This window comes from Phragmites australis, chromosome 11 (assembly GCF_958298935.1).
Source record: "Phragmites australis chromosome 11, lpPhrAust1.1, whole genome shotgun sequence".
NCBI lineage: Eukaryota > Viridiplantae > Streptophyta > Magnoliopsida > Poales > Poaceae > Phragmites > Phragmites australis.
Window position 1 is genome coordinate 24286396 of NC_084931.1, and position 27773 is coordinate 24314168.

The window sequence follows — 27773 nt, forward strand, 5'->3', positions numbered from 1 at the left end:
ATAGCCATGAATCAAATTTTGAACGGACTCTTGATTCGAGTTTTTTTAGGGAATTCGATTTTTTTTTGGTTTGAACGGCCAGAACAACTAAAATACATAGGAAAAGTTTTGTGCTTATTCCTTTTCTTTGAGAAATCAGTAACCAGAAACCTTTTTCAAATCTTTTTTTCGCCTATCACTCCTTTTAAGCTTTCCCCCCTTCCTCTCCGGAGCCCGCGTCAGGCGTCACGGGTGTAGCTATAGCCGCTCTCTCAAGCCGCCACTGCCGCTCCACCCCCAATCAAAGCACAGCGGCTCACTCAACTTACTGCTGGACGCGAGCAAGGAAGGAATCCCTGCAGCACCACCACCTCCGTACGTGCCATCAGCGCCGGCTGTAGAAACAAATCGAAGGAAGGACTTTTTGGTAGAGAGCTCTCGGTACACCCAACCGTAGGCGAGGCAGGGGTTGCAAGAAGCAAGCAGCCCCCTGTTCTCTGGCTTACGCCCGGATCTGGGTAAGAGGAACGCTCCGCGCTTCGCTTCACCGGATCGGACGCTTGTGCATCAGGTATGGAGGTTTTCGCCCGTTCCGTGGGTTTCTTGGGCGGTTTTGGGTGGAGAAACGAGGCTGTTTCGGGGTTTCTTGTGCAGATTTGAGAGGGGGGGGGGGGGTGTTGTGCGGGAGGTGTCGCCTTGTGAGGTGGGCGCTCGATGGATTCGGGTAGCGGTGAGGAATTCCGCAATGCCGTTGGATTCGCTGGTAGTTTCTTGTGCCCTGCCGCCTTTATTTTGCTGCGGTTCTTCTGTTTTTTCTTGCCGCTTTCTCTTCGGCTGTGAAAATGTTGTTTGTGTTTTGGAAAGATTTATTCTTCTTGCTCTGAATTTGGTACTTGCTCTCATGATTTTGTCTTCTTTCCTAACTATTTTGCCACTAATGCCGGCAAGAACACATGTGGCCTGTGATTTTTGCACATTCTGTCTTTTCAAAGTTTCTTCTTTTGAAACTAATTTTAACAACCTGCAGCTGTTCTCTTACTGTTTTTTTTTCCTTATCATGCCAAATTCTGCAAATGCTTTGAATCTGAGCTTTCTTTGTTGATGTCTTTGCAGCTACAGTAGTAGTTTTTTTGCTGATTTCTTTTATATGGACGCCCCTTCAATCTATCAGACGTTTCAATTTCTAGAACTTAGCTTGTTTACGGTAACATAGTGAAAACTTGATTTTTCATGGGATTTTATTCTCCAATTTCTCCCCCTCTCCGTTGCAATGTTGCTATCCCATGGTGGCCTAGTTAGTACTGCCGATATTTACTTGTTTGACTGCTTACCATTTGTAGAACTGGAATATCATGTAGGTGAACTGTTGATTTCTGAGGGTAGGTGTGCTGAGACTGATACTGATGGTCCCATATGTGGTTGGAAATTTGGCATTGAGTAATTGATCATGAGTTCATGACCCTATCATGTGTTAGTTCGCAGCACTGGGAAATTATTGATTCCTAAACAGTGTACTTAGGGAACTTATATCATTGTCAGTGGCTCCTGACAGCGTTTATTAGCTCTGTTAGCCCTGTTAGCTATGCACTCATTATTCCTTGCGAGATACTGCTTGCTCTCACAAGGTGGGCTCACATCAGGGTTGTAGGTTGTATTCAGAGATTTTCCAGGGGAGCTAGCTCCAATTATTTGACTAAGTATTGTCTGAAAACACTGAACAATTTTGTCATGTACTGTTCTGCTTGTTTGTCAAAATGAAATCACAATTGTGGCTCTATGAAATTGTCGTTTAATTTTGCAGGGTTTACAAGTAAAGTTTGCCCAACTATAATGAATTATAACACAATATAAGATGGCAACTGAGGTCAATCAAAACTATTTTGCATGGTCACAGGAGGAACCATCTGTGCAGGATATTTCTCAGGTAATCTCTCTTTCACCATTAATTTTATTGGAGTCAAAGAATTTATCTGATGCGATATAAATTGCCAGGACTTCTATTGCAACTAGTGTTAGGCATGTCTCTGCCTGAAGAACCTTGTTTTTTTTTTATCTTCATGTGTAATATCCAGCTGAAGTAACGATTAAAAGCTTAAGAACTGATGATGTAATGGTGGTTATTAATTAGAGGAAGTAGAGGAGGGGATGGCGACCATAGAGGTCGCCGGCGGCTATGATGGGCGACAGCTAGGGTTTGGGTGCAGGGAGGTGGCGGCGTGAGAGAGAGAAGGCGAGGGTCGGCTAGGCGCCAGGCGCACGGCAAGAAGGAAGGGTTTCCCTTCTAATTATTGTTTATCTCTTTATTGATGATTTGCCTCTTTTTATATAGAGATGCTAACTTGGTTTCTAAGTAATCTATTACAATTTAAAAAGTTTAAAAAACCTTAATCTACTTAACAGCTAAGAAAAGGTGCGAACCTGGCCGCCGCTACAGTTCCCACTGTACTGTTCACGGGCGTGAACAGTACCTGCGAGTGGCCTTTTGGGCCGGCTGTTCTTATTGGGTCATGGGTTGGATCTTGACCTATGACATCTCTCATTTCATTCACTTGTAGCTCGTCCTCGAGCTACTAATTGGGTTAAGCTCCGTATGCTGCAAGTTGAGGGTCATGGTTGATGCTCGAGGAAATCCCATGTTGAAGAATGAGTTCTGCTCCCATGCAGCTCCCTAGCGTGACGAGGCAGAGCCAGAGATGGTTGGTGAAGAACTCTATTCGTCTTGTGTTGATAATGACGTTGGTGGCCTGGAGTCGAAGGAGCACATAGATGGTTGCATTGCCATTAATGTAGGTGAAGGAGGGTTGACTCGACGATGAGCGTGATGAAGATGTGGATCATGACAACATCGTGTTTTGTGCCGGAGATGTTATTGAAATCTACGTACATCGTTGTTGTGACCCGTTGTTGAATTCCTGCAAGACAGAGTTAATGTGTACCTTGTGGGTGTTGATATCCGCTGTCTTGAATTCCTGCAAGACAGAGTTAATGTGTACTTGTCACCTTTTGTTGTGCCCGTTGTGCACGCAACACACGATCCTCCTGGTTCTCATGAGAACGAGGCAAGCAGGTAGGCGATGAGGACCATCCCAAAAGCGGTGAATGGTCGGCAGGTGAAGGTTGGTGCGTTGTGTAACATTTGTATGACAGCGATTGGTGACACGATGGTTGTAGGCAGGGCCGCCGGTGGAACAACATCTCCAAATCATGTTACGTGACGTTGACGACCTTGTTGGAGATGGTGTGGACAGGAAGGGTGGACGTACGTCCCTCCTGAACGCTGATGGCTGCTAGATGCAATAGAGGCCGAGCAACTGTGGTCGCCAGATTGGTCGTGGTGGAGATGGAGGAGCTGGTGACAGCCACATCATTCGGTCCATCAGGATCAATCGGTCGTGCATTGGTGTGGCCGTCGGTGTACGCAAGAATGCGGCAGGTGACAATAGAGTAATCCTCGCAACTTGGAGTGGATGTTGGAGTAGCGATGGCCGACTTGGTGTTGACGAAGTTGTGATTGCTGGAGGAACTGGTAGCTCCCATCGTCATAACATTGTAGATTGTTGCGGCTAGACCTTGGAACACCATGCCATGGAGTGAGGCGTCATTGGCCTTGCCTACAACAATGTCATGGCCTGCTGCTACTGCTGGTGCTGTGCAGTGTAGATCATCATTGATAAAGTTGCGACCAACCATGATGAATAATAGGTGTTTGCAATCATGATTGTCGCTGAACTTCTCGTTATACTGAGGGCAAAGGTTGAGACACTACTTCTCCATAATCTCCTTTCGAGTGAGGCCCTTGTTCGGCAGAAGTCCTATGGGGTCGGCATTTGGAGATGCCCTAGGGCCTCCTGCCCCAGGTGTAATCTCCCTGTCGGCCGTATGTGGCAAACAAGAGTCCGTGGCTGCTGAAGTGTCATAAGCCTTGGCGAGGAGCGCTGTGACCGCAGACACCATAAAATCCTGTGTAGTGGTCATGTGTTCCTCCTGAACACTAGGGGCTGCCATAATAACAGGTTCTTTGTTGTACATGATCTGACCATCTGCATAGAAAATTTTTAGGTCATGGGAGAGAGCAGATGATAAGGCAGAACCTGCAGAAATGAAGTCTCCGGTCACATCCTCAGATTCTGGAGAAGCAGATGAGACGGCGCCGTGCGTGTAGGAGAAATGTTGTGGAGGACAACGTCGATGCCGACGGAGGAGTCGTCGTCGGGCATACCTAGTGAGACATGGGTAGCACCGCCTGTCGTCGAGATAAGGTGGAAGACTGGCATAGAGGGAACGCTAATTTTTGGCATGTAGGCGATGTTGCAGGAGTGTTCATCTGCCGGTGGTTGTCAAGAAGTGTTGGTCATAACCTCTGATGAAGCTGCTGATGATGGGACGATGACATCTGGTAGGATGACGGTTCTCGACGGTGAAGCAGTCTGCTGCAGATCATCCTTGTTGGTACAGACATCTGAGGTTGGCGGTCGGCGCAGTAAGGGGGAAGAAAGCTTAGCTGCATCCTTTATCCCAAGGAATGTTGAGGACGGTGAACAACTCATCGAAATATTGTCGGCATTCGCGACGAAATTCCTCAAATTGCCTGCAAAGACCCCGTGATGAAGGCGTAGGATCGGCGACGAGTGGAGCATGAAGATCGGAGGAAATAAGAGCGTCATAGGTACTGTTTACGGATGGAACAACGATGTGGGTACTGTTCACATGAGGAACAGGCCCATGTTTGTCGTTGTCGAGGTCTATGTAGTCCTTTGCGATCACATTTGTGTATGTAGATCTTGAGTTGACTGCAGGATTGATCCCTCTGATGAAATCCATGATGTCAGAGTGGTCTTTGATACTATATGTAATGGTGGTTTTTTATTGGAGGGAGCAGAGGAGGAGGATGGTGACCATGGAGGTCACCAGTGGCTATGGTGGGTGGTGTCTAAGGTTTGGGCATAGGGAGGCGACGGCGTGAGAGAGAAGGCAAGGGTTGGCCAAGCACCAGATGTCTGGATGGCAAGAACAAAGATTTTCCTTCTAATTCTTGCTTATCTCTTTATTGATAATTTGACTCTCTTTATATAGAGAGGCTAATTTAACCCCTCAGTAATCTATTATAATTTATAAAATTATGAAAAATCCTAATATACTTAACAACTAAGAAACAGCGTGGACCAGCCGGTGCTACAGAGCCCGTGAGTGGGACTTTTGGGCTGGTTGGTCTTATTGGGCCATGGGTTGTATCTTGACCCATGACAGATAGCTCCTATGCAATTGTAATATAAGTTGCAAAAACTTCCATAATCCATGTAACTACTATTAGGTATGCCTGTGGCTCTGTGCTAGTGTACTAGTTAGTGTTAACCCAAAAGCTTCCTTACAAGCCAACAACCTTTCTGCAGGTGAAGAATCATTACATTTTTTTTCTAGGTAATTACTGTCGTGTTGTTGATATTCTCACTCTTTTATTATTTGTGCTATTTCTTTCTTTAGGGAACATCACAGGTGTTTGGTCATGGTTCCGTATCTTTTGGAAGATTTGACTTGGAATCACTAGAATGGGAGAAGTGGTCTGTATTTACCAACGACAGGCGTCACGAAGAGTTTGGAAAGTTTAATGGATTAGTTGCTAAGAAGAAGGCATACTTTGAAGAATACTTTAAGAGGATCAGGGAGCTCAAGGCTTTACAGCAACAAAACCTGCAAACTGAACTTAATTTGGAATACAATGGTGATGGTAGCGATTCTAGCCAGACGGGAGAAGATGAACCAGCTGCAGACCATGCATCTCCTACTGGATCTGGAACACTTGTTGATGATTCCATGGAACGGACAACAGCTGCAACCACATTTGAGCATGAAATGGAATGCTACGATCATCATGAGAACGAGAGCTTCGTTAATGAAATTTCTGCATCAACTCATTCTTCATCGGTTGGTGGGTGGCAGCAAATTGGGAAACAAATGAGAGGAAATGTTAATGGCAGAATGGATATGTCGCAGCAAAATGCTGATTCCAGTCAAGATGATCCTGGGATGGCCCATGAGACTATGATGACTCCTAAGAGAACAATCGAGAAAGACTGTCGGATTGGTCAAGCTTCAAAAATAATTCCAAATACTGTCAAGATGACTTCTAGTAATATTCCTGATCACACAATTGTTACTAAGGTATCTTGTTAATTGTTTTAATCTATATATGCTTTGATTTCTAATAAGTAGAATATTGTCTAGGACCCCAGAATGATCTCCAGCTTGTTAGCGTGCAAACAATATTAACTAGGTGGATTGACGCGTCTACGTCGCGCCTTTTTTTTTCACAGAGCATGACAAAAGAAGATTAAAAAAATTAGATTCACCAATTTTAGACATCTCAATATTTATTTATAAATTTATTAATATTTAATATATTCATTTAATTATGGAAAAGCAGTATTATTTTTATGCATGCACATAATTTTATTATGTAGACGATAGTAATACGAACCTAACAAAATTTGTTTCATATTTTTTTTGAGTTTTAGAAATTTTTCTATGCATTTTAGATTATTTCAGCCGATTTATCAATATAACTATTATACCTTTCGCTATTTTTCAGAAATTTCCCAAAAAATTATATTATACGTGTAAATATACGGATACATATATGCATACATACATGTATATATACACATATACATATATGTATACATATAAATATCCGTATCCATATATATATACATGTATACATACATAGTACTCACATGAACAGTAGGTACAGTGCTTGAACCCTAGAATCGCTTCAATTCTCGGAGCTTTAATATATAGTCTTTTTCAGAAATTTCCAAAAAATTATATTACACATGTAAATATATAGATACGTATATGCATATATACGTGTATATGTACACATATACATATCGGTATCCGTATATATACATGTATACATACATAGGACTCGCATGAACAGTAGCTACAGTACTTGAACATCCAGAATCGCTCCAATTTTTGGAGCTTTAATATATAGTATCGATGCCACTTTTATGGAACTACAGAACTAGAATGCATAAGTTAGGCCCTCTCTATTTCAAATACCTCGTTGCATGCCTAGATTGTTTTCTATAATTTCCTGCTACCTTTAGCCATACAAATACATCTTCTGTTCTGTGTTTATTGCATGGCCTGAAACCTGTACATTGTTTCATAAAGCTATACGCTATTTTTCATGAATAATTTCAGGGACCTGGTTCAGGCAAGCCCAGTGTGATAAACCAGATGGCCAAGCCAGACAATGTCCCGTCATTGCGAAGGCCAAGAGAAGCAACCTGCGATTTGGTTGGTACCACAGGAAGAAGTGGTATTCCAGGTTTAAGAAGACCTTCCTCAGCAGCATCACAAAGGCCCTCTACCAGAGAACGGCGGCCTGTTACCAAAGATGCTTCAAGGAAGCCTGCTAAAGTAGCCACCCCATGCCGCCCTTCTACTTCTGAAAGACGCCCTGCCACCAGAGAGTCAGCACCAAAGCATGCTAACAGGGCTACCCCAAGCCGACCTTCTACCGCCGACAGGCGCCCTATCACCAAAGAGTCAGCACAAAATCAATCCAACATTGCTACCACACATCGACCTTCTACTGTGGACAGGCGCCCTAACACCAAAGAGTCGGCACCAAAGCAATCAAACATTGCTACCACACGTCGACCTTCTACTGCGGACAGACGCTCTATCACCAAAGAGTCGGCACCAAAGCAATCTAACATGGCTACCCCACGTCGACCTTCTACTGCTGACAGACGCCCTATCATCAAAGAGTCAGCACCAAAGCTATCCAACATTGCTACCCCATGTCGACCTTCAACTGCTGACAGACGCCCTATCATCAAAGAGTCAGCACCAAAGCTATCCAACATTGCTACCCCATGTCGACCTTCAACTGCCGACAGACGGCCTATCATCAAAGAGTCAGCACCAAAGCAATCCAACATTGCTACCCCACGTCGACCTTCTACTGGAGAACGGTTCCCTAGTACCAGAGATATGGCAATGAAGCATGTTGGCATTGCCACCTCATGTCAGCCATCTACTGACAAACAGCGTCCTATCACTAGAGAGACTGCACAGAAGCATGCCGATGTTGTCACCCTGTGCCGGCCTTCTACTGCCGAGAGATGCCCTATCACCAGAGATAATGCACAGAAGCATGGGGATTTTGTTATACTGCATCGGCCTTCTACTGCTGAGAGGCGTCCCATCGCTAGAGATGTTGCAGCAAAGCATGCCATTGCAGCTCTGCCACACAGGCCTTCTACTGCTGAGAGACGCCCTTTTACCAGAGAGGCTGCACTGAAGCAAGCTAGTGTTGCCGGCTCACGTTGGCCTTTGACTCCAGATAAACGCCTCACCAGGGAAAACGATGTTTCCACCACGCGGCGCCCTTCTACTGGAGAAAGACGCCCTATCACCAATGACTGCCCCCTGAAATCGAATCCAAAAACACCTACCAGGCTGAGAGCAATGCTGACTTATTCGAAGGGTGCTATGGTCACAACAGTATGTTCCAATCCATTCTCTTACCATAGCATGTAAATATAATAATTCAATTCTAAAATACCGAAGGAGATTAACTCATAACCCCATTTCAGTTTACCATGGACAATATAAAAGACAGCGGTACTTACTTTCTGTTCTTCATGCAGGTTACTCCCAAAAAGGCAGTAACTCCCAATCTTGTTAAGAGTAGCAAGCTGGAAAACATAAGGTTGCTGTTACAAACTTATTCAAGTATGCTTGATTAAATAACTTTCACCAATAAAGTTCTCTAACCACTTCTTCTTTGCTTTCAGCTCTTTTAACCTTCCTCCAAGGAAAATGTTGACTTCCAATGTTAGAGACAATCAAGTTCAAGAAAGCTTCAGAAAGCCAAACAAAGAGGTAACATGCTCTTTTTTCTTTTCGTGCTATTGGTCCAATATACATACTTGTGGGACTAGTGGCTAAGTTGACCATATGATGTGTTGTCTGTATCCTAAATGCTTCTTTATTTTTGAACTACATCACTGATAAATTGTCTTAAGAGGGTAACTTAGCTCCCAATTGTCATAAGAAAGCCCTCGAACAAAGGTTTAACTGATGCCATTTCATTATGCAAAGAACAGGCTTATACTGAAAACTGGTGGTGGTCTGCACCTAATTCTGGGACATGGTGTAGTCGTTTCCTGCTTACTATGTAGCCTTTCATGGGACCTCATGATAACTTGCTGGTAAACCGGAACTGGTCTGGTTCTTCCTTTTAGAACTCTGGCCTTTTCATCCCAAATACAGCAATACTCCCCTAAATGTAAAAAAAACAGCTGTTGTCATATTTAGAATTTTGGGGAGAATAATTGTGTTTTGGGCTGTAGGACCCCCACATCCTTTATTTATAGTGCTAGATTGCCTTGAACTGGGATTGGGACTCTAACTACTCCATTGATTGTGCTTTGAGCTATGAGCCTACGATTCTACCTCTAACGACAAACTATTTGTATGTTGATATGTTCGCTTTTAAGGACGATCAAAACATTTAATCCTGAAAACAAATTGAAATTGGAATCTTAGACAACCCTAAACGGATCCAAAACAGTGCACCGTTGGCTGTAAGCAGTTGAAAACCTCTAGCAATACATTCTGATAAATCATCTTATTGGTGACAATAGAACTGAAATGAGAGAATGAAACTAGAAGAACAAGAACCATTGATGTGCTGATTTATCATGATTTATCTTTTTGTTGGGCTTCCTGTAGAGAGTGCAGGCTCAAGCATTTGCATCAGATAATGTAACTCGTCTGAAGACAGGAAGTGTAAAGACGAGGGCTCCTGTGGTATGGGCTTCTATTTTTTGCATTGCACACCAATAATTGGAATTTGCAAAATAATGAAGTATTCGTGATTGGATTCACAGTTTTGAAGTCTGTAACTTGAAAATGCATTTGACCTATTCGCTCACTTGATTCTGCAGCCTCCGCCTCCGCCTCCGCCTCCCCCACCGCGCCGTCCATCTTGCACGGGGAAGAAGCCCAATGTCAATGATTTGCCTGCTGGTGGAAGAAAGCCAAAGTAAGCTATTGATAACGAGCAACGAAAACTGTTGTCGAGAAAATACGTTTCGCTTTAACTCTGTAACCTTCTTGCGTACACTGTAATCCAACCGACACCATCCCTTTGATCCAATGCAGGGCCTCAACTCCACGCTGGCACTAACCCAGTATCAAGTCTCCAGTCTAGGACCCTGCAGGATAACAAGATAACTCTGAAGTTGTGAAGGAAAACGAAGCGATCGACGTGACCTAGAAGCTGCACCCATGCTATCCCCCCCTGTCCGCCATTGATGTCATCTTGTGTCGTTACCACCACGTTTGTCACCTGTGTTGTGTGTTAGAGTAACCGTTGTAGTGTATGTAGCTACGTGTATCATATCCACTAATGCCATCGTAGCTCTACGGCCCCAGGTTTAACCGGAACATTGTATATACCTGAAATAATTGGAGCTTTAGCTGAAGAATATTGACCCAGAAATTATGCCTAAGACTTGCAGGTACCTTGCAGTTCTAGAACTGTTGGTAGCTAGCTAAATCAGCTGCATGGCTGGGTTTGTCCTGTTCGTTTTCTTGCGGAACTGCTTGCAAGCCCTGTAACCACCACCAGCATTTGATCCCGTTTGAAGTTGAAATCTGTTAAAAGGTTGGAAGGAAAATGATATGTGACAACGGCCGGACCTGCTCTTGACCAACGTTTGGATTTTTTTTTGAAAAATGGATTTGAGGCCATGCCTTGCATCAGTTGTCATACATCTAGATGTTGATCCGTGGTTCGAGATTGTTTGGAAGTCGAACAGATGATTTTTTTTTTCACACGGACTTTGCAAGAAGAGTGCAAGGATCTACACTTCGGAAGGGTCAGCGTTGAAATTCTGACGTTCCACGGCATGCTGTTATAGTGAAAAATGATATTGCTACAATTTTTTACACACCGGATAGTCTATTGTTTAAGGCCGTGTCATTGCCGGACTATCCGGTGTGTCGAATGATGAACTTGTGCAGAATGATTTGCTCTATGAAAAAAGAGTCCGACGATGTATCTGGTGAAACGTCAGATTATTCGGTGAGTATAAGATTGATTTCTTGTAAAGCATTTTGCTCTCTGGAAAAATTTGTTCAGTGAAGGTTCCGATGTAAATATCAGATTTTTCGATGAGTGCAAAGGTGAATTTTGCACAAAGTTTTTCTCTCTGAAAAAAATTCATCTAGTGAGGTGTCTGATAAACGCTGAATTATTCGGTGTGCATAGATATGATTTGTTGTATAGAGTTTAGAGGTTTGTGAATTGGTCCGATGGAAGCCTCCGGTGAGTTCATAGTCTACATCGGATTATCCGACATATGTTAGGAAATTGTTTAGGGTTTCAGCCGAATTGAACTTACTAGATAGTTCGATGTTCATATTTTTATTTTTACCGGATCATCTGATGTTAAGTCTGAGTCCGAGTCGACTTGGAATTTTAGATTTATTCGAATTCTTTTCATACTTTCGGTTGAACAGGGCGCGTGCATACGAGGGTTAGAGCCGTATTCTATAAGGACCAAGTCTAAGGCACATCTATAAATAGTTGAGGGAGTGCAGACCGATTACAACACATCAGTCAATCACAAAAATTGTATCTATTTTTGTTTTTCTGTTCTTTCCTGCACATTAGGGTAATTTAGGGTTAATTCCTTGTTGCTACTTCGAATCCTAGTTATTTTAGTGGTAGTTCTTTGTCGATTTGTTTATATATCGTTTGGGCGGCATCTCTCACGGTTATTGGTCGAAATCCTTTGCTTGTTTGCTCATAAATAAGTCACGTGTCGCTGCGAAAAATGATAGTTATCTAGAATGAATTTGTGTGTTGCACGAGATTGCCAAATTCGATACCAACACATGCCTATGCTAGATTTTCCCCCCTATTGTTTCATGTGAAATCATAGTCATAGTAACACTACATAAGACGATTTATGAGACGACTGAGGTGTATCAATACCAATCGATAGAAGTTTTATTAAATACAAAAATGTACTCCGATCTGTGTCGCACGCTATGCACTGTTAACAGAGTTAATCGGAAAAAGATCAGGACCGTCCACCGGCCCGGCCCCTTCCCACCAACGGACGTGATCCCCACCGCCTACCTACCTGGCGAGCCACCCAGCCGTCCAACGAGACTCGTCACGAGCCACACAAGATTCGAGCGCTCGCCCGATCGCCCACCAACCACGACGCGCCCTAGCACGTAGCACCCGCTGACCCCCACACCGAACGGGGCGTCGGGCGGCCACGCTTCCCGTCCACGCGCCGCCCATCGCTTTCCTTATTCTCCAAGCCACGGAAACCTTCCGGAACCCTGCCACTCCCCAAACTGCCCCTGCCCCACCCCGCTACACTTTACCACGACCCCAGGGGCAGTCTCGTACTTGTGCGGCCCCCCTCTCGCCTCCACGCTGGTCAATAGAGCAACACGGACCCCTCGAACCCGGCGCAACGCGCACGGCAGAAGAGCAAACAAAAGTTGCAGTTCGCCTCCTCCTCTCCGTCGGCTCTGATCTCTGCGTGCGGCGGCGATGGCGTCGTTCTCGGAGGCGCCCCCCGGGAACCCGAAGGCGGGCGAGAAGATCTTCAAGACCAAGTGCGCGCAGTGCCACACCGTCGACAAGGGCGCCGGCCACAAGCAAGGTGAGAGTTGGGAATCGTGGATCTGGATGGTCCTCGATCTCCCTCTCCTTTTGTTGGTGGGCTGTGGATTGGTGATTGATATCGGAGCCTGTGCCGGTATATGTAGATCTCTTCGTCTGTGCTCTGCTCTGTGTCGAACGGTGCTCGTGGCCCTTAGATCTGCTCGATTGGTGTGGGATTGTTGATAGGGAATTGGGTTTGTTCGTTTGTTCCTGTTGTTTTTAGCATCGGTCCATATGATATGGTGTTCGCTATTAATCTTCCTGTTTGACTAAGGTTGGGCGTCAGTAGAGCAGGGGCATGCTTGTTCTGGTGCTGGTTGCTTTGGAATGTGTAGGTAGGTCTCGGTGCTAAGCCCGTTGAGGTCGCTGCTCGTCAGTTGTACGCGATCCCCTGTTTAGACTTGTTGATGCTGCCTGTTGTGTTGTGAGTTGTGACATGCAATTTTCCACAATTGATAGGATTGTTGGGCTCATCCCTTTCGGGGGAGTTGATCTATAAGAAATATGTACTCAGTTACACCTGCTGCAACTAGCACTGACATATATAAATTGGACAACTTAGTGATAATATTAGTTTTCACTAGTTCATTAGCTTTTCCTGTTCCGAAGATTGTTGTGAAAATAGGGTTTGTCATCGGGTTGGCTGTTCTGTAGAACTTATGACTTGTTTAGCATGCCTGATAGTGCCCATTTGTTCTGTTTCACTATGGCTACATTATTATTGATGTTTGGTGTAGTTGGTAATAAGAATCATGTTGTAATTTGCAGGTCCAAACTTGAATGGCCTTTTCGGGAGGCAGTCGGGTACCACCCCTGGCTACTCGTACTCTGCGGCAAACAAGAACATGGCTGTGATCTGGGAGGAGAACACTTTGTATAACTACCTGCTTAATCCTAAGAAGGTATTGTTAATGCTCCCTTTAGTTACTTGAGATGATTCAATTAGTCTACTCAGTGTTTCTTCTTTGGCATGCAAGGGATAGCAAAGAACGTTCTGGTGTAGTTTATTCATTTTGAGATTCATTCCGTTAGATGTGTTATGTCTGCTGCCAACGAGAATATGAAAGCATTCCATAATCCCAGTACAAGGGCCTGTGGCCTGTGCTTGCCTTACAAAACCATGTAGAGTAAGCTTAGAGATGTTTTTTAGCTGGAGGAACCAACCTGACTTGTGCACCTTTTTCAATGATGTTATGATGCCTGCTTTCTCCTGAAAAAATGTCTTGTGAAGACGGGTGATGCAAAATAACTAGAGGCAAAGTAATAATAGCTAACCGTAGAATTTAAGATTCATTAGTTACTGGAAAATAGTTATCATAAACTAATGATATTTCAGCTAACATGTTGATTGCAGTTGATACCATTTCAATATATTTCCTGCAGTTCTTTGTAAGGTTTGCTGGCTGCAGCATGTTCTTGTACTCTTAGCAATACCTTATTTAACTGACAGCGCATTCAGAAATAACTTGAATCTTAGAAACTTGAGATTAGGGTTCATTCTAATTCAAGCAAGTGTGAATCTGTTTGATATAGTATTCTTAAACTTCAATCTTTCGCAACTTCCAACTAGTGGCATCATAAAATCAGGATTTCTGTAACTTATGTGGAGTTCTTGTTTAATTAGTTATCATAGTTCATTATGTACAGGCTTTTAGTTGCTTCAAGTTATATCCAAGTAACTGCCATGAAATTCTCTGTCCTGCTGTTGTTTACGTTAGGACAGTAGGATCTGTTTATTGCGTCACAGTAGCTTGTATTAGTATACCACTATACCTATTTGATCTTTTGGCTCTTCTGTGCGACTGTACTTCATATTCAATGGTACTTGGGCAATATTATTGGATGCCCTGATCTAAGCATGCAGCAGTAGCCTAAGGAAGTGGCAGTAGTAGGCATTGCCCTAACAAGTGTTCCTCATTAGACATTCTTATCGTCTAGTCACGTCATTTGGCACACTTTCTTTACATGTGGTTTCTATTTCCCAACTCTTATCAAAACTGGTAATGCGAATTCCATGTCCATCTTTTATATGCAGTACATTCCTGGAACCAAGATGGTCTTCCCTGGGCTGAAGAAGCCGCAGGAGCGTGCTGATCTCATCGCATACCTGAAGGAGGCCACCTCATCTTAAGATGACATGCTGCCATAATATTTATCATGAGGAGACAATTCGTTTTACAGTTTACTCGTAATAAAGAGATTTAGACAATTTGGGTCACTCTGATTCAACAGAGTGCAATCCACGTGACAGTTGTCTTGAGTATTTCGTTCTTATGATGTCGATGTCAAATGTCTAGGTGTTTAGCAGAACAAAACAGTCATACTTTGACGGTTCTTGTTTAAACTGCTGGAGAACCCCAGCGTCCATATTTTTTACCACCGGGTGGTGGAACTGGAATGGACCCATTTTGAAAGATTTGAGATATTAAAAGCAGATCTTTCTGCCAATTTTTTAGAGTTCTGTTGATACAACCCTACTGCTATTGTGCTTTGTTTACGTCGGTTGTTTGGCCATCTGTTCGTGCTGACATCATGCTATAGTACGTCGTGGATGAACGACAGTGCTGATGCTCATGAAAGTGCGATGATATTATTGAGAATCGATTGCAATGCACATAATGAATAAATAGAATTAATAGTTGTTATTCTCATGGATAGATATATATATATTTATATATGGTGAATAGTTGTGTTTGTTCGGTAGAGATATATATACACACACGACATCTATTATTGAAAGTACATGAATAATTATAGGCATCGGTCATAATGGTTCAATGCTTATGTATATATATCATCTTTAGAATTTCTTCAAAAGTCCTATAAGAAAAATATGAAGAGAGTAATAATGATATAAAGAGATTATTATCTCTTTGTTGGCTCATAGGAGAAAAATATTTTTTTAAAAAAATCTATAATCGAGTTTAGAGGACAATAGATATGTCTTATATACCTTTTTAAAAATCTCGGTAGGAAAAATAAGATTTATAATATATGATCTTGTATAGATATTGTCTCATTAAAAAATTTATAAGAAATTTTGTAATTAAAACTCATAAAAAGAAAAGTGTATGATATGATGTATCAACAGATTAAAATTTTAGGAGGAGACCTCCCCTGAAACTTGCAAGTCTAGAAGTCATTGCATACTAATATATATATTTGGAATGTCAAAGTTGGAAGGACTTTGTGAATAAATCTATAAGGTTATCATAAGATTTAATTTATAAGATGTTTATCTCTCCACATTATTGTAACACATGAGGATAAAATAATTTATGGATAATATGCTTAGTGATATTGTTCTTTATTTAACCTGTTTGCATCTGATTACATAAGCAATATTATTTTCGTAGATAATGGTGAGTAATTCAATGGAACCAATACCATGTGATTGTTGTGTGTGGTTTATCATTATGTGAAACTATATATATGTGTGTGATGTTTCAGAATGATACGTGGAAGTAGTCACTGAAATATATTTTGATGTCTCCTATGAGAAGGATACATCAATATAAAATCAATCTATAATCTAGCCTTATAGGGACTAGTTTAAATAGCCAATATATGGATATCCCACTATAGTCATATTTTGATTTTTCTGATAGAAAAATCTAGATATTTGATGCTATAAAGATATCTGTGGATATTCTCTTTGACTCCCGTCTAATGACATTATTTAAGTTGCGCTGTTTGAGCTAGTAAGTTATCTATAAATATAATATCATGCTTGTTGCGGTTTGCAAGATACATGAGCATTTTGATAGTACTAAGATATAGAACTTTAGGTTCGATATCTTCTATTGTCAACTAAGGTACGAATGGATTTTGATTCATATTTAGATTAAATGACCATAAGTGTTTTGATGGATTATGATTGTCCAATATCATTGGATATTGGTGGACTGATTGATAAATATTCTTGAAGATATATATGCTCAAGTTGTAGACTTAAGCGAAAGTTAGTTTTACCCAAATCATTTATCTCAAATTTCATCTTAAGATGATTACATACTTTATTGTGTGTTGCTTGGAGATGATACAAAATTCAATTGGGATTTCACTATGAACACACATATGTAATCGTCGTGGTTAGAGTAACCCTTCTGTGAAAAAAACTTATTTAGCCAGTTGTACCACAATCAACTTAAATATTTAAAATCGTAGAGTAACTTAAGTTATACATAATATATACTGTGATTTATATTTAGATTTAGAATACAAAGTCCATTAGGGATTTATATGTTTGAATCTTGCGATTAGTATTTAAATTTAGAATACGAAGTCCATTAGGGACTTATATGTCTAAATCTATCCAATTTATTTAATCTGCCAATGATATTGAATATAAAACATAATTTTCATATATACCGTAAGGTATGTAGCATCGTAATTGATGCCACGTCTCTACGTGAACCATTGTACTATATACCTTCCTATTTCACCACCTTATGAAATAAATTTCTATTTTGCTTCCATAGTGAAGACATTGTGTTGTTGAGCAAAAGTGATTCTCCTTAATTATAACCTTTGGTTTGACCAAGTTGAGTACTGAAGCACTCTTCTAGGACTTTTGGTCTGAATCCAATTGAAGGTGTACGGTCATTTTGAGGAGAAATATATGTCGATAATTTGTAGTCTTTGTATTGATTGATTCTATAGAATTAATATAGTTTGTGAAAATATTATCCTGTTTAACTTTGTGTATTTCTCAAAACAATAGAGTTAGGGTGTTCCAATGACCTAGCGCCTGAGTTTGTGTACACATTTGTACTGGATAGAATGTTGAATGTCCATAGGCGTTTAGACAGTGAATATCCATAAAATATCTATCAACTTGATGTTGATTTGTATTTACTGTTTTGGAGGATGTTCTTCCCCCTGTTTTTGAGAATGCTTGCAAGAAGTTGTATCCATTGTGACCATACTTCTTCCTCTCTTATTTTGGTTTGGGAGCTGAGTGATTTTGTTAGGTTCCTTCACCCTTTCTGGTATATTAATAGCGGGAATCAGATTAGATGGCATCTTTATGACAAGTCAACGTATCTGGCAAATTATTTGCAATATGTTGCAAATACAAAATGTTCTCAATAATGATTTAGATCTCTGGTACGTAAATATGATGACTGAATGTGAACGTGTATGACATTCTCTTATGATCTGTGACATTCTTTATGGTATTTATCTTCCCTAATGCTGAGAATTATCCTCATAATATTATGAGCATACGAGCAATGAATAATTACTTTCTGTTGTTCATATCTTGTTTTGAGAGCTAACCATAGAGTTATTAGATTTTCTTCTATCAGGTACTCAGATTTGAGATCTGGATAGATACGATGCCTTATTATATATAAAGCTTCATATTTAACTTGATACGGTAGCGGTGGTTTTTCCTCTTGTGAAGGTCGGAGTGCCGCTACTATTCCACAGGGTGCAAGATTGACCTTGACGTCCATTGTTCATATTGGATAATTGTGACCTTTCAAACGCGAGTTCATAGAACTCTTTACCGGTAATTGTATCCTACATGGATTTAATTATTTACTGTAGGTAAATTAAAAATCATCATGTAATGTTGTAGTATGATGCAAAATTTGTAAAGTCAAGTTAAGACTTTAAGTACATAGTGTAGACCTCAAATTATGTAGCTAACATGTTGAATATAATCATCAAATATGGTGTAGATCTCATAGTAGTAGGAGATTTAATCTGACATTTATCAGTAGATGTCTATGTTCCTATTACCTTGTGTTATGCTAATTAGAATATTTGGAAGAACACGTTGAAGATAATCATTAAGTCAAGATGACAAAATGTAGACCTTACAGTAATATTGGATAATCTGCAAATATGCAGTAGATTTCATAGTTTCATTATCTTATGTTTCACAAATATTAAATTGAGGTAATCACTTAATTTAATTTTGCATTGTAATTCTACTTGAATTAAGCATTATTGGGCATAAAAACTCTTTGGGCTTAATTAAAGTGAATTAATATTGAACTCAGCAAGAAAATAATTCTCAATTGCAAAATTAAAGTGGTCATAAACATAATTGCATGTTATAGGGATTGCATGAGGCAAACACATTGAACATGACACAATATTCTATAAAATAGGGTCTAGAATGTTAAATTACAACAGTAAACAATATTGAATGTAATTATAGTAAACTTCAGGGCCTAAACATGACAAGTATTTAATAATTAGTACTAGTAGTTGGACCAATTTAAAATTTCCCAGAAATCTGAGGATGTTTTCGCAAATTGGCCTAAGACAGGCGGTAGGGGCAAGACAACCTGAGCCTCAGCCTAGTCTGTCTTCCGGCCCAAGGCCCAGACAGGCGCGTCCCCTTCCCCCACGTAGTATAAAAGGGAGGAGGCAAGCGGTTAGGGTTCCACCCACCCTCTCTCACACAGCAGCCGCCGTCCTAGTTGGCTGCCTTGGTCACTGTGCACCAGAGTAGATGTGTCAGAGGCAGAGGTAGAGGTTGGAGGCGGTGTGCTGGAGGAGACCATCCCGACAAGTCGTGGAAGGATGCGTCACCGTTGGGCCGGCCGATTGAAGCCACCTTGGAAGCGAGCGTCGCCGTCGAGTTAGGCGCACGACGTGGCCAACTCGCTGCCTGGAAGGTAGGAGCTGCCAAATGGGCGAAGGGTGGGCGTCACCAACCGTCGGAGCCTGGCTGATCGTCGAAGCATCGCCAGTTGCCATGTGATGCTGCATCACCACATTGGATGGAGGCGCCGCTGACGCCTATGGCCCCGCCGCTGGCATTCGGGTGGCTGTAGCAGGAGGGTGGACATCTGTCGCCTAGGGCCCCGAGGCCGCAAGAGGGCTAGCCGCCGAAGAGCATGCATTGGACAACTCTTGCCGCCACATAGGCCGCTGCTGGACTGGCCAGGTCGGGAAAACCGCCGTGGGTGGCAGATCTCGGCCTAAGGGTTAAGGAGCCATGGTCGGGAGGTGAGCGGCCCCCTCAGAGGAGGGGCATCGATTTTTGGCTCGGCCGACCGACGCGCTTGATAGATCGTTGGACTCTACGCCATTGCCCGGAGGCCATCGCGCTGTCGTTGCTCGGCTAGACCGGGTCGCCGTGCCCAGGAAGTGGCCGGACGAGGGCAGGCTGCCAAAGGGAGGCCAAGTCGCCGTCTTCGGGCAGTGGCCGGCATGGGCGGATCTTATCATCGGGCATAGCCGGCTCAGACATGCATTGTCAGATCAGATGGATTGTCGCCGTGGGCTGCCGGGAGGGCGCCGGCCTTCCACCGCCTAAGGGCAATCGTCGGTTGATGCACCCAGAGGATTGCTACGACGGTGATGAAGTTTGGCTGTCGCTGTCCTCTCTTCTGCACCGCCATCGAGTAGCTTATTGTCGTGTGGTCTTCTGTTCATCGCTTGTGTGTCACCGTTTCTCCTCTGATGTGGCTATTGCGCTCGAATTGGAGGCAACGTGATTGATAACGTATCGAGAATCGATTGCAATGTAAAGTAGACAATGAATAAATGGATTTAAAGTTGTTATTCTCATTGATAGATGTACATATTTATACATGGAGAATAGTCGACATGAATAATTGCAGGCATTGGTCACAATGGTTAGTAACAGATATTAATCTTTGGTGTTTGCTGATGCTGATGAAAGTGCGTGTCTGATCAGGTTAAATTAGTGTTTTAATTTGTCATTACGTTGAATCGTGTGGGATTTGTTGCTTGTTTTTGGTGCCGTTTGTATCGAATTGGTAGGCGTTGTTGGTTCGTCCTTGTGTAAAACTGTAAGGCATTTGGGGCAGCCTGTGTGCAACACTACAACGGCGTAGTGGTCGCAGGTTTGACGTGTGAAGCCCATCAGTCTCACTCCGAAGACACAGTTTATATGTGCTTGGATGGCATATGTTATCTTAAGGGCTAACTGATAAATTGCGTCGTTTGGTTGGTGTTTGGGGAAGCTAAACTATTTACTGACCATATCGAGTTCTTTACTAGGGCCTGATAGTATATGTTGACTTTACGCTCTGATTATATCAGCTCAACGTTGGTGAAAGGCCTACACGTTGTTTCTATTAGCTCAACAGCGGTGACAGTTCCGGCTCAAGGGGACTAGGTAAGAATCTATATATTTAGTAATTAAGCCAAACGTCATCTACGTGGTCGTGCCGGAGTGGTTATCGGGCATGACTAGAAATCATGTGGGCTCTGCCCGCGCAGGTTCGAATCCTGCCGACCACGCTTTTTTCTCTCACTGTTATTTTATTCCATGGCTCATGCGCATCCGGGGGTAGCCGCTTCTGTTCTAGGCCTCAATGTCGAATATGTTCCTGCTTTCGTCTATTTTTCAACCAAGTGAATATGTTCTTCTATGAACCGAAGACAGTCAATACTCTTGGTGTATGGACATACATGCATGGTGTCAAATTAATAATCATGACAATATTGAGGGTGCTTTGGATATAAGTAAAACTCGAGGATATGCTCCCTGCAGCCGTGTCCTTTTTACGTTTAAAGATGTTCAAAACTCTACTTTGACCACTAATTTTTTTTTGTCATCATAACAAAGTCATAAGATTATATAGTTACTTTTCAAAATAAATCTAGCCAAAACTAGTTTCAAAATTTCAATCTCAATATCCGAGAAGATATTAATGGATACAATTAAATAATTTGACTATAAGCAACCTTAAATACCACTTCCTTTTATCGGAGGAGTATATGTAGGAATGAGCAGCAACCATAGTATGAATTATCAAGGATACCATAAATCTGGATGAATTCTGGTTGGTGTGAAGAACTTAAGTCCTGTAATACTCTCTTCAAGTCACACAAAATTATAGTGAAGGACCATGTTGAGATATGCCATGGTTGAGTTGATTTGCAATTGACTGTTGAGTTGAATTTGAGTTGATTTGCGGGTTTTCAGGTTACATGAGCATATCTATGTATTGCTATCCATATTTGTGTTTTGAGACTAACCGGAGTTGGTGAATATATTGGTGATATTAGAGAAGGAGAAAATGCGTTATACTTGTCTCATAATATGTATGTAAATGGAGTCAACATGGTGGTCAATGGCAAAAGGATCGGGACTAAGTGGGAGGCTTAGGGTCGGGGATGTCGGGTGAAGTTATGGGTGATTCATATTGTACACATTGAGAGGTTGAGTAGCACATGTTATTGATGAAGATGACATGTTAACCAAGTTAAAGCGAGCAAGATGCCGGTGCAAATGATAAGGTGACCCGAAAGCAGGAGCGAGTGTAACATCCCAAGTTTAGAGGCATGTATAAAAATGTATTTATGACCCTAATTTCCCTAATAAAGTACTTATGATCTTATCTGAAGTTTGTGCATTTTAAAAAATCATGTTTTTATATGTATAGAATTTTGTTTTGAATTCTAAGAAAATTCGGCTTAGCCAAAAGTTATAAAAATTTAACCAGATACACTTTATGGTCTGTAGTATTTTGATAATTTTTTGTAGAATTTTTAGAGAGCATATGAATAGGTTTCAAAAATCAAAGTTTTTCTTAGTTAAAAATAGCAGCGTGCATTGCGGGCCACATTCTCTCTTCCCAGACCTATTTACTCTCTTTTGGCCCAGCTCAGATCCCCCAACTGCCACAACACAAATTGCCTCGATATCATCATTCTCGTGCCATGCCACTCCCTATGCTCGCCGTCAGTCGAGGACTCCGCCCATCCTATGTGGAGGTGTTCCCTATGCACCTACCGCTCCTCCTTATCCCTTCGCTCGAATCCGCTCACCCCTCCGCGCCTGCGCACCTTCTCTCCCTCTTCGCCATTCCTGATGGCCTCACACAGAGTGCATAGCGTGGTTACACTACCACACCCCGCCTCCCTTCTCTGGCTTTAAAGCCAAGTGAAGCAATCTATCCCCTTCCTTCCCTCTCCCTCACCTCACTCGATCACACCAGTTCACGAGCTCGCCTTGTTGGGCGAGAGCGCGACCATTCTTCTCAACGCCGGTGGTCCCTATCGCTTCACAACCGCTCGGGTAAGCATTCTCAACCAAGCTAAACCCCAGCGATGATCACCGGGCTTATCTGATTCCAGTTCATTGCTCAGTGTCAAGAAGCTAGCCGTTGATTGCTTGGTCACGCCGACTGCCGCAACTCCGGTCACCGCCATCTCCACCCTGCTCGGCTATCGTTGGTGAGCTTCCTAGTAGTCCCTCAAGTCTAGCGCAACCCAGGAACATCCTACACATGCTTTTGTAGCCATTTGAGAACCCATACAGCAACACTGAGTGCACGACCTCCATGATTCATGTCGTCTTCTTACCACATGATGTAGTCTGGGCGTTGCTTTACTCGTTCTCTATTTTCCTCTCTCGCAGACCTGCCTGCATGTAAGTAGGATCATAAGAGGATTAAGTTAATTACATGTTTATTTTGTTCTATTTGGAAACCGCTTACTTTCACATGTTCGTGATTAGGAGAGTAAATCACGTAGTATCTGGTTTAGCTGCACATCAAGAAGGACCTATAAAATTGATGTTGCTATGTAATAGCCGGCTAGTAAGGGTGTAATCGGATTGGATATAGAGCGATATCGTTGATCCTATATCCTATCTCACATTTTTTCATCAAAATCGGAGCTGGACATGGATGGTGTTGGATATAGATATGGATACGGATAGTCTCGATCATGAATACGGATCAACATGGATCGAATATGTGACTATCAGATGTACACAATGTCTGTCATGAATATTTATTCGGATATTGAGTAAAAACAACAACTATATATATCGCATATGTTATGATTGTCCGACCATTCCATGTATCCAAAATCAACTATATTAGAGGTCTAACAAGCAAATGAATAATATGTAGGGAACGGGCATGCTATGCTAGCCTAAAACAAACATTTTCTACCGTATTCACTCAGAAAATCATGCTAGTAGGAGATCATATATTGTTACCGCTTGACGCGCAGTGCAACGGAAGAAGAATTGGAGTAGATCGATCCAATATCGTGCGCATTAAACTTCTCGAGCAGCTTCTCGATCATATCCACGACCAGCCCCGCGCAAGTGGTCACACTCCTCGACCAACTCCGAGCAGGTGGTCGTGCTACTCGACCAACCCCGAGCAGGTGATCGTGCTCCTCGACCAACTCCGAGCAGGTGGTCGTGCTCCTCGATCAACTCTGAGTAGGTGGTCGTGCTCCTCGACTAACTCTGAGCAGGTGGTCGTTCTTCTCGACCAACTCCGATCAGGTGGTCGTGCTTCTCGACCAACTCCCGTTCGACTCACCGAGAAGATCCGTGCTGCAATAGCAGCAGCGCCTCTACAGTAGCCACACGTACTGGGCAGAAACATCGAGCGTCGATGTGCTAGCACTGCATGCACGGATAGGGTTTTGGGAGATCATGTGGAAGGTTACGACTAGGATTTCGGAGTGGCTCAACCTTGGCACGTCCTACCCGCGCCTCTCCTTATGTAGAGCTCACCAATGAGTTCCCACGTTGGAAGCTCTTTAGGACTCTAACTTCTCATGTATCACAATCCAATCAAAGCCCATATACAAATCTAATTCGCATGTTTTGTTCTAACCCATTAAGTGTGTGACCCGTTAGGTTCATGTACAAACGGCTACGACTTGGAAACCCTTTTCAAACCGAAATCAATAGCGGTCTCTAGCAAGACATGTTGACTCCCGAGTATACATAAAAGATCATATCGGTTGAACCTTGATATACACATGCACCGATCCCTTCGCCTCACGATACCAGTCAAGGTTAAGGCGAGATACGTGCCACGCTTGTGATAGCTCGACCATTCACTCGATCAAGTAGTGGATTCATCATGATTAACTCTTTAATCATATCGGTATGGCTATGCACTTTCTCAATCTAACTACCTCGAGGGGCACAGAGATATCTCTCCCGTTAATAAGGAGGAGAAAATTCCATCTTGATCGCTCATACCCCACAACATGTTTCATGACAAAACTAAAAACTACCTTTAAGACTACCCAGTTACAGAATAGCGTTTGGTAGCCTCAAAGTATGCCACTACACATTCTGGGAATCAATGACGATCTTAGGTCTAAGGATGCTGCAGGTACACTATTTAAGATAACAATTGATGGTATATCATAAATAACAATCCCAACAGTATCTCAATGTGGGTCTATCCAACATCATGTTCTCTAACATAAATATTCATATTATTGGCATGGTATCTCTATATCTATGATCCATGAAACGTGATCATCAATCAATACATGTGCTGGTCTTATGTATCATCACAATGATATGCGATCAGGGATCGACTAAGAATAACATCATGATATAAACAAAGAGTTTAATGAACAAGTCACATACTTACCAATCAATATAAATGATACTTATTCTTGTAATAACACATTATTCGATAGTACATGAATATAGACGTGTGATACAATCATCTCTATGATTGCCTCTTGGGCATATCACCTTCACAATATACTCAAATGGAAGGAGTTATGTTAGAGCAAAATCAAAGAAGTTATGAGTGCTAAATATGTTGTCTGAATCTTCTATTAATTATCTCAAATGAAAAAAAAATATCAACTACAAACTTGTAGATCTCGTCGAGAGCTACAATTTTCATATAAATATCATTTACATCCAACTCCGTAAGAAAAAGTTACAAGCTCTGGAAGATAGGCTCGGATAATTGTTAGATAGTTTTTGGATATATTCGATTTTAATCTCGAATATCCGATATCCAACGGGTACCTGGCTCCCTACATCTGAATCCGATATAATTATCCGAGATCCGATATGATTTCCGAGATTTCTTTCGGATATCTGATATCCGAGATCCGAATAGCATCTAAAATGGTTTAAGACGACCAGGCAGGCGAAAAAAATCCAGCCCGTTTTCACCCCTATCAGCTAGTGTAGAATATATGTTCAGAAAAGAAGAGGCAAGCAAGCAAGTGCACCTATGATTAAGTCAGCAACTTAAGAAGAATTCGTGTTTATCTATGAGATTGATTGTTCATGTGTTGCACTAGTTGGCTGGATGGCAATTTATCTACCAATGGCATGTAGGCCCCAATTAAAATTAAGTTAACTAGACTTAAGATTAGAGATGATAACATGTAGTAGGTGTCATATGTGAGCCTGTGTAGAAATGCAAAAATATTAGTGCATACAGAACCCTTTTTCCAATGGAAATTGATGTAGAAAAAATTCTAAAGTTTATCAAATAAAGTTTGTATAAAACCTAGCTAGAACATATATCAACTTCTCCAGAATATCTGTATTAGCACAAATTTTAGCAACAAAATGAAATCCGGTGTCCTTAGGATCCTGTTTTAACTAAATTGCCGGCATATTATAAAATATGTTCTTTTTCCTCTTACGAACTCCGTTTGGGGCCTTTCTTTTTCGCAGAACTCTTGAAAATTCATGCCCTATTTTGGTTTTTATGTGGCTATTCATTTGGCGCTATTCGGCAATTGTGTAGATGAATCATGCGAGGAGCAGTGCACTGAGGAGCAAGTTCCAACATAGTATGAGACTGAGCAAGGACAAGGCAAGCACCCCTTGATCATATTGGACCCAATGTTAAAAATGTTTTGCGCATTGTTTACGAAGTTAAATCTTGCATACGAGTATGCTATTAAAAACTGCTTAGATTGGGAAAAGGTAGTTATGACCTAGTTGATTCTTTGGAAACTCTCCTTGGATACTATTGCTACTGCCATTGTAACCATAGGATAGGGGTAGACATATTAATCATGTCACTTGGGTAATAATCAGTCTATTATGCGATGGAGGTGCTTAGCCATGCTATCATCGGTAGCATAAGTAGGTGTCACATTGTAACTTGGGTTGGGAAAATTTGTTGAAAACGTTGTTGATACGCAATCTAAAAAATGAGTATAAACAGGGCAATTTTAAGCCTATAAGGTGGTGAGCGTCGTCTCACAAGTGGATAAGAGGAGACTTGCATGTGTCACATGAGGACCGGTACTTTGTACTCTGAACTAAGAAATACAGTACAACCACAGGTGCCAGTAGGGACAACAGCCTTAGCTTATTAACCTGGTTAATTCTACCCTTGCCTCCTAAAGTTAGGGTTGAATGTGCAGGTAATCCACGAGATGGATGTATTCGAAAGGGCTCCCATTACTATATGTGTGGGGCTAAAGCCTGCCAACATAACAATTTGTACCCTATGGACTAGTGGGACCCAACATAAAGGAGGGCTAGCCTCTGGAGTACTTAGTTTGAAAAGTAAATTCATGATGACTTGGTTGCACACTTCGTGTCGTGTGCAAGGTAAACGTCTCACTGGCGTGAGCCATAGCAGGGATGTTCATATCTTGTGGGTAAAGTGTACACACTCTGCAAAGTTAAAACCATTTGAATGACCATACTCACGGTTATGAGCAACTTGGGGATGGTTCCAAAGTTTAGAATATTTGTTTTGGGATGTTGGTCACGCGTGTAAGCACTTAGTATAGCTAAAGAATATATTGCTCGAGATGCGAAAATCATGACCTATGGAGGACATGATGTGCTGCTGTCCTTTTAATAACATTTTTGAATTTTTTATTTTTGCTCTTTAAAAATTTGTTTCACATTATTATATACTTTTTAAATGTCAATGTCTATTTGTGCAAATAAGCTTAATTGCCTATTCCTTCAATTTACCCTGCATTTATACTATCTTCGTCATACACTTAAAGCCCTGTTGAGTACACATTGTACTCACCCTTGCATGCATTCATTTCGAGGAAGAAGTCAATTATCTGCCAAATCAAGGTTTCTATGTGTCAAGTTTTGGTGAAAATACTGATAAGCCGTTCTAGGTTTCATCTAGATTGCCTACCTACAGGTGGATGGGCAAATCCACTAGACGTCTATCTTCTTTATTGCTTTCTTTCCGCTGTGTGGTTCCCTCTTTTTTTTACCTAGTCGGCTTTTGTGTTGTAAAATATCACATTACATACTCTATGTATGTCTTGGTATTGTAATGAAAATAATGACTGTATTGTATGGATGTGATATCAAGTTGTAATCGTGTGTACTTGCCATTTATCATGTGACAAGTACTGT

The 27773-nt window shown here is 41.8% G+C and overlaps 2 protein-coding genes and 1 non-coding gene across 7 annotated transcripts; all 3 read left to right on the forward strand.

Annotated features, from left to right (window-relative positions):
* Window positions 1-205: 205 nt before the first annotated feature.
* LOC133884610 (uncharacterized) lies at window positions 206-10648 on the forward strand. Of its 5 annotated transcripts, none has more exons than XM_062324076.1 (9): window positions 206-550; window positions 1781-1903; window positions 5461-6138; window positions 7186-8496; window positions 8643-8704; window positions 8790-8877; window positions 9730-9807; window positions 9945-10042; window positions 10162-10648. In XM_062324076.1, exons 2-9 carry the CDS (start codon window positions 1832-1834, stop codon window positions 10184-10186), a joined length of 2412 nt encoding a protein of 803 aa, XP_062180060.1. In that variant the 5' UTR covers window positions 206-550; window positions 1781-1831; the 3' UTR covers window positions 10187-10648. The 5 variants fall into 5 exon arrangements, with proteins under 5 accessions (XP_062180060.1, XP_062180062.1, XP_062180063.1 ...); XM_062324078.1 differs by having other exon boundaries at window positions 9730-9806; window positions 9950-10042; XM_062324077.1 differs by lacking the exon at window positions 206-550 and adding an exon at window positions 661-742.
* A 1820-nt stretch (window positions 10649-12468) lies between these two features.
* Window positions 12469-15146, forward strand: LOC133884673 (cytochrome c). The gene is made up of 3 exons (XM_062324178.1): window positions 12469-12689; window positions 13460-13593; window positions 14727-15146. Exons 1-3 carry the CDS (start codon window positions 12578-12580, stop codon window positions 14820-14822), a joined length of 342 nt encoding a protein of 113 aa, XP_062180162.1. The 5' UTR covers window positions 12469-12577; the 3' UTR covers window positions 14823-15146.
* Window positions 15147-20841: 5695 nt separating this feature from the next.
* TRNAS-AGA (transfer RNA serine (anticodon AGA)) lies at window positions 20842-20923 on the forward strand. The gene has a single exon. It is a non-coding gene; the product is annotated as a tRNA-Ser (tRNA).
* Window positions 20924-27773: the final 6850 nt, after the last annotated feature.

Excerpts from the sequence above, each read along its gene's own strand:
- LOC133884610 (XM_062324076.1), top strand. The coding sequence starts at position 1,832 with ATGGCAACTGAGGTCAATCAAAACTATTTTGCATGGTCACAGGAGGAA. Across the intron at positions 9,808-9,944 it reads TAAAGACGAGGGCTCCTGTG|CCTCCGCCTCCGCCTCCGCC; the intron begins GTATGGGCTTCT and ends TTGATTCTGCAG. Across the intron at positions 10,043-10,161 it reads GCTGGTGGAAGAAAGCCAAA|GGCCTCAACTCCACGCTGGC; the intron begins GTAAGCTATTGA and ends GATCCAATGCAG.
- LOC133884673 (XM_062324178.1), top strand. The coding sequence starts at position 12,578 with ATGGCGTCGTTCTCGGAGGCGCCCCCCGGGAACCCGAAGGCGGGCGAG. Across the intron at positions 12,690-13,459 it reads GGGCGCCGGCCACAAGCAAG|GTCCAAACTTGAATGGCCTT; the intron begins GTGAGAGTTGGG and ends TGTAATTTGCAG. Across the intron at positions 13,594-14,726 it reads ACCTGCTTAATCCTAAGAAG|TACATTCCTGGAACCAAGAT; the intron begins GTATTGTTAATG and ends TTTTATATGCAG.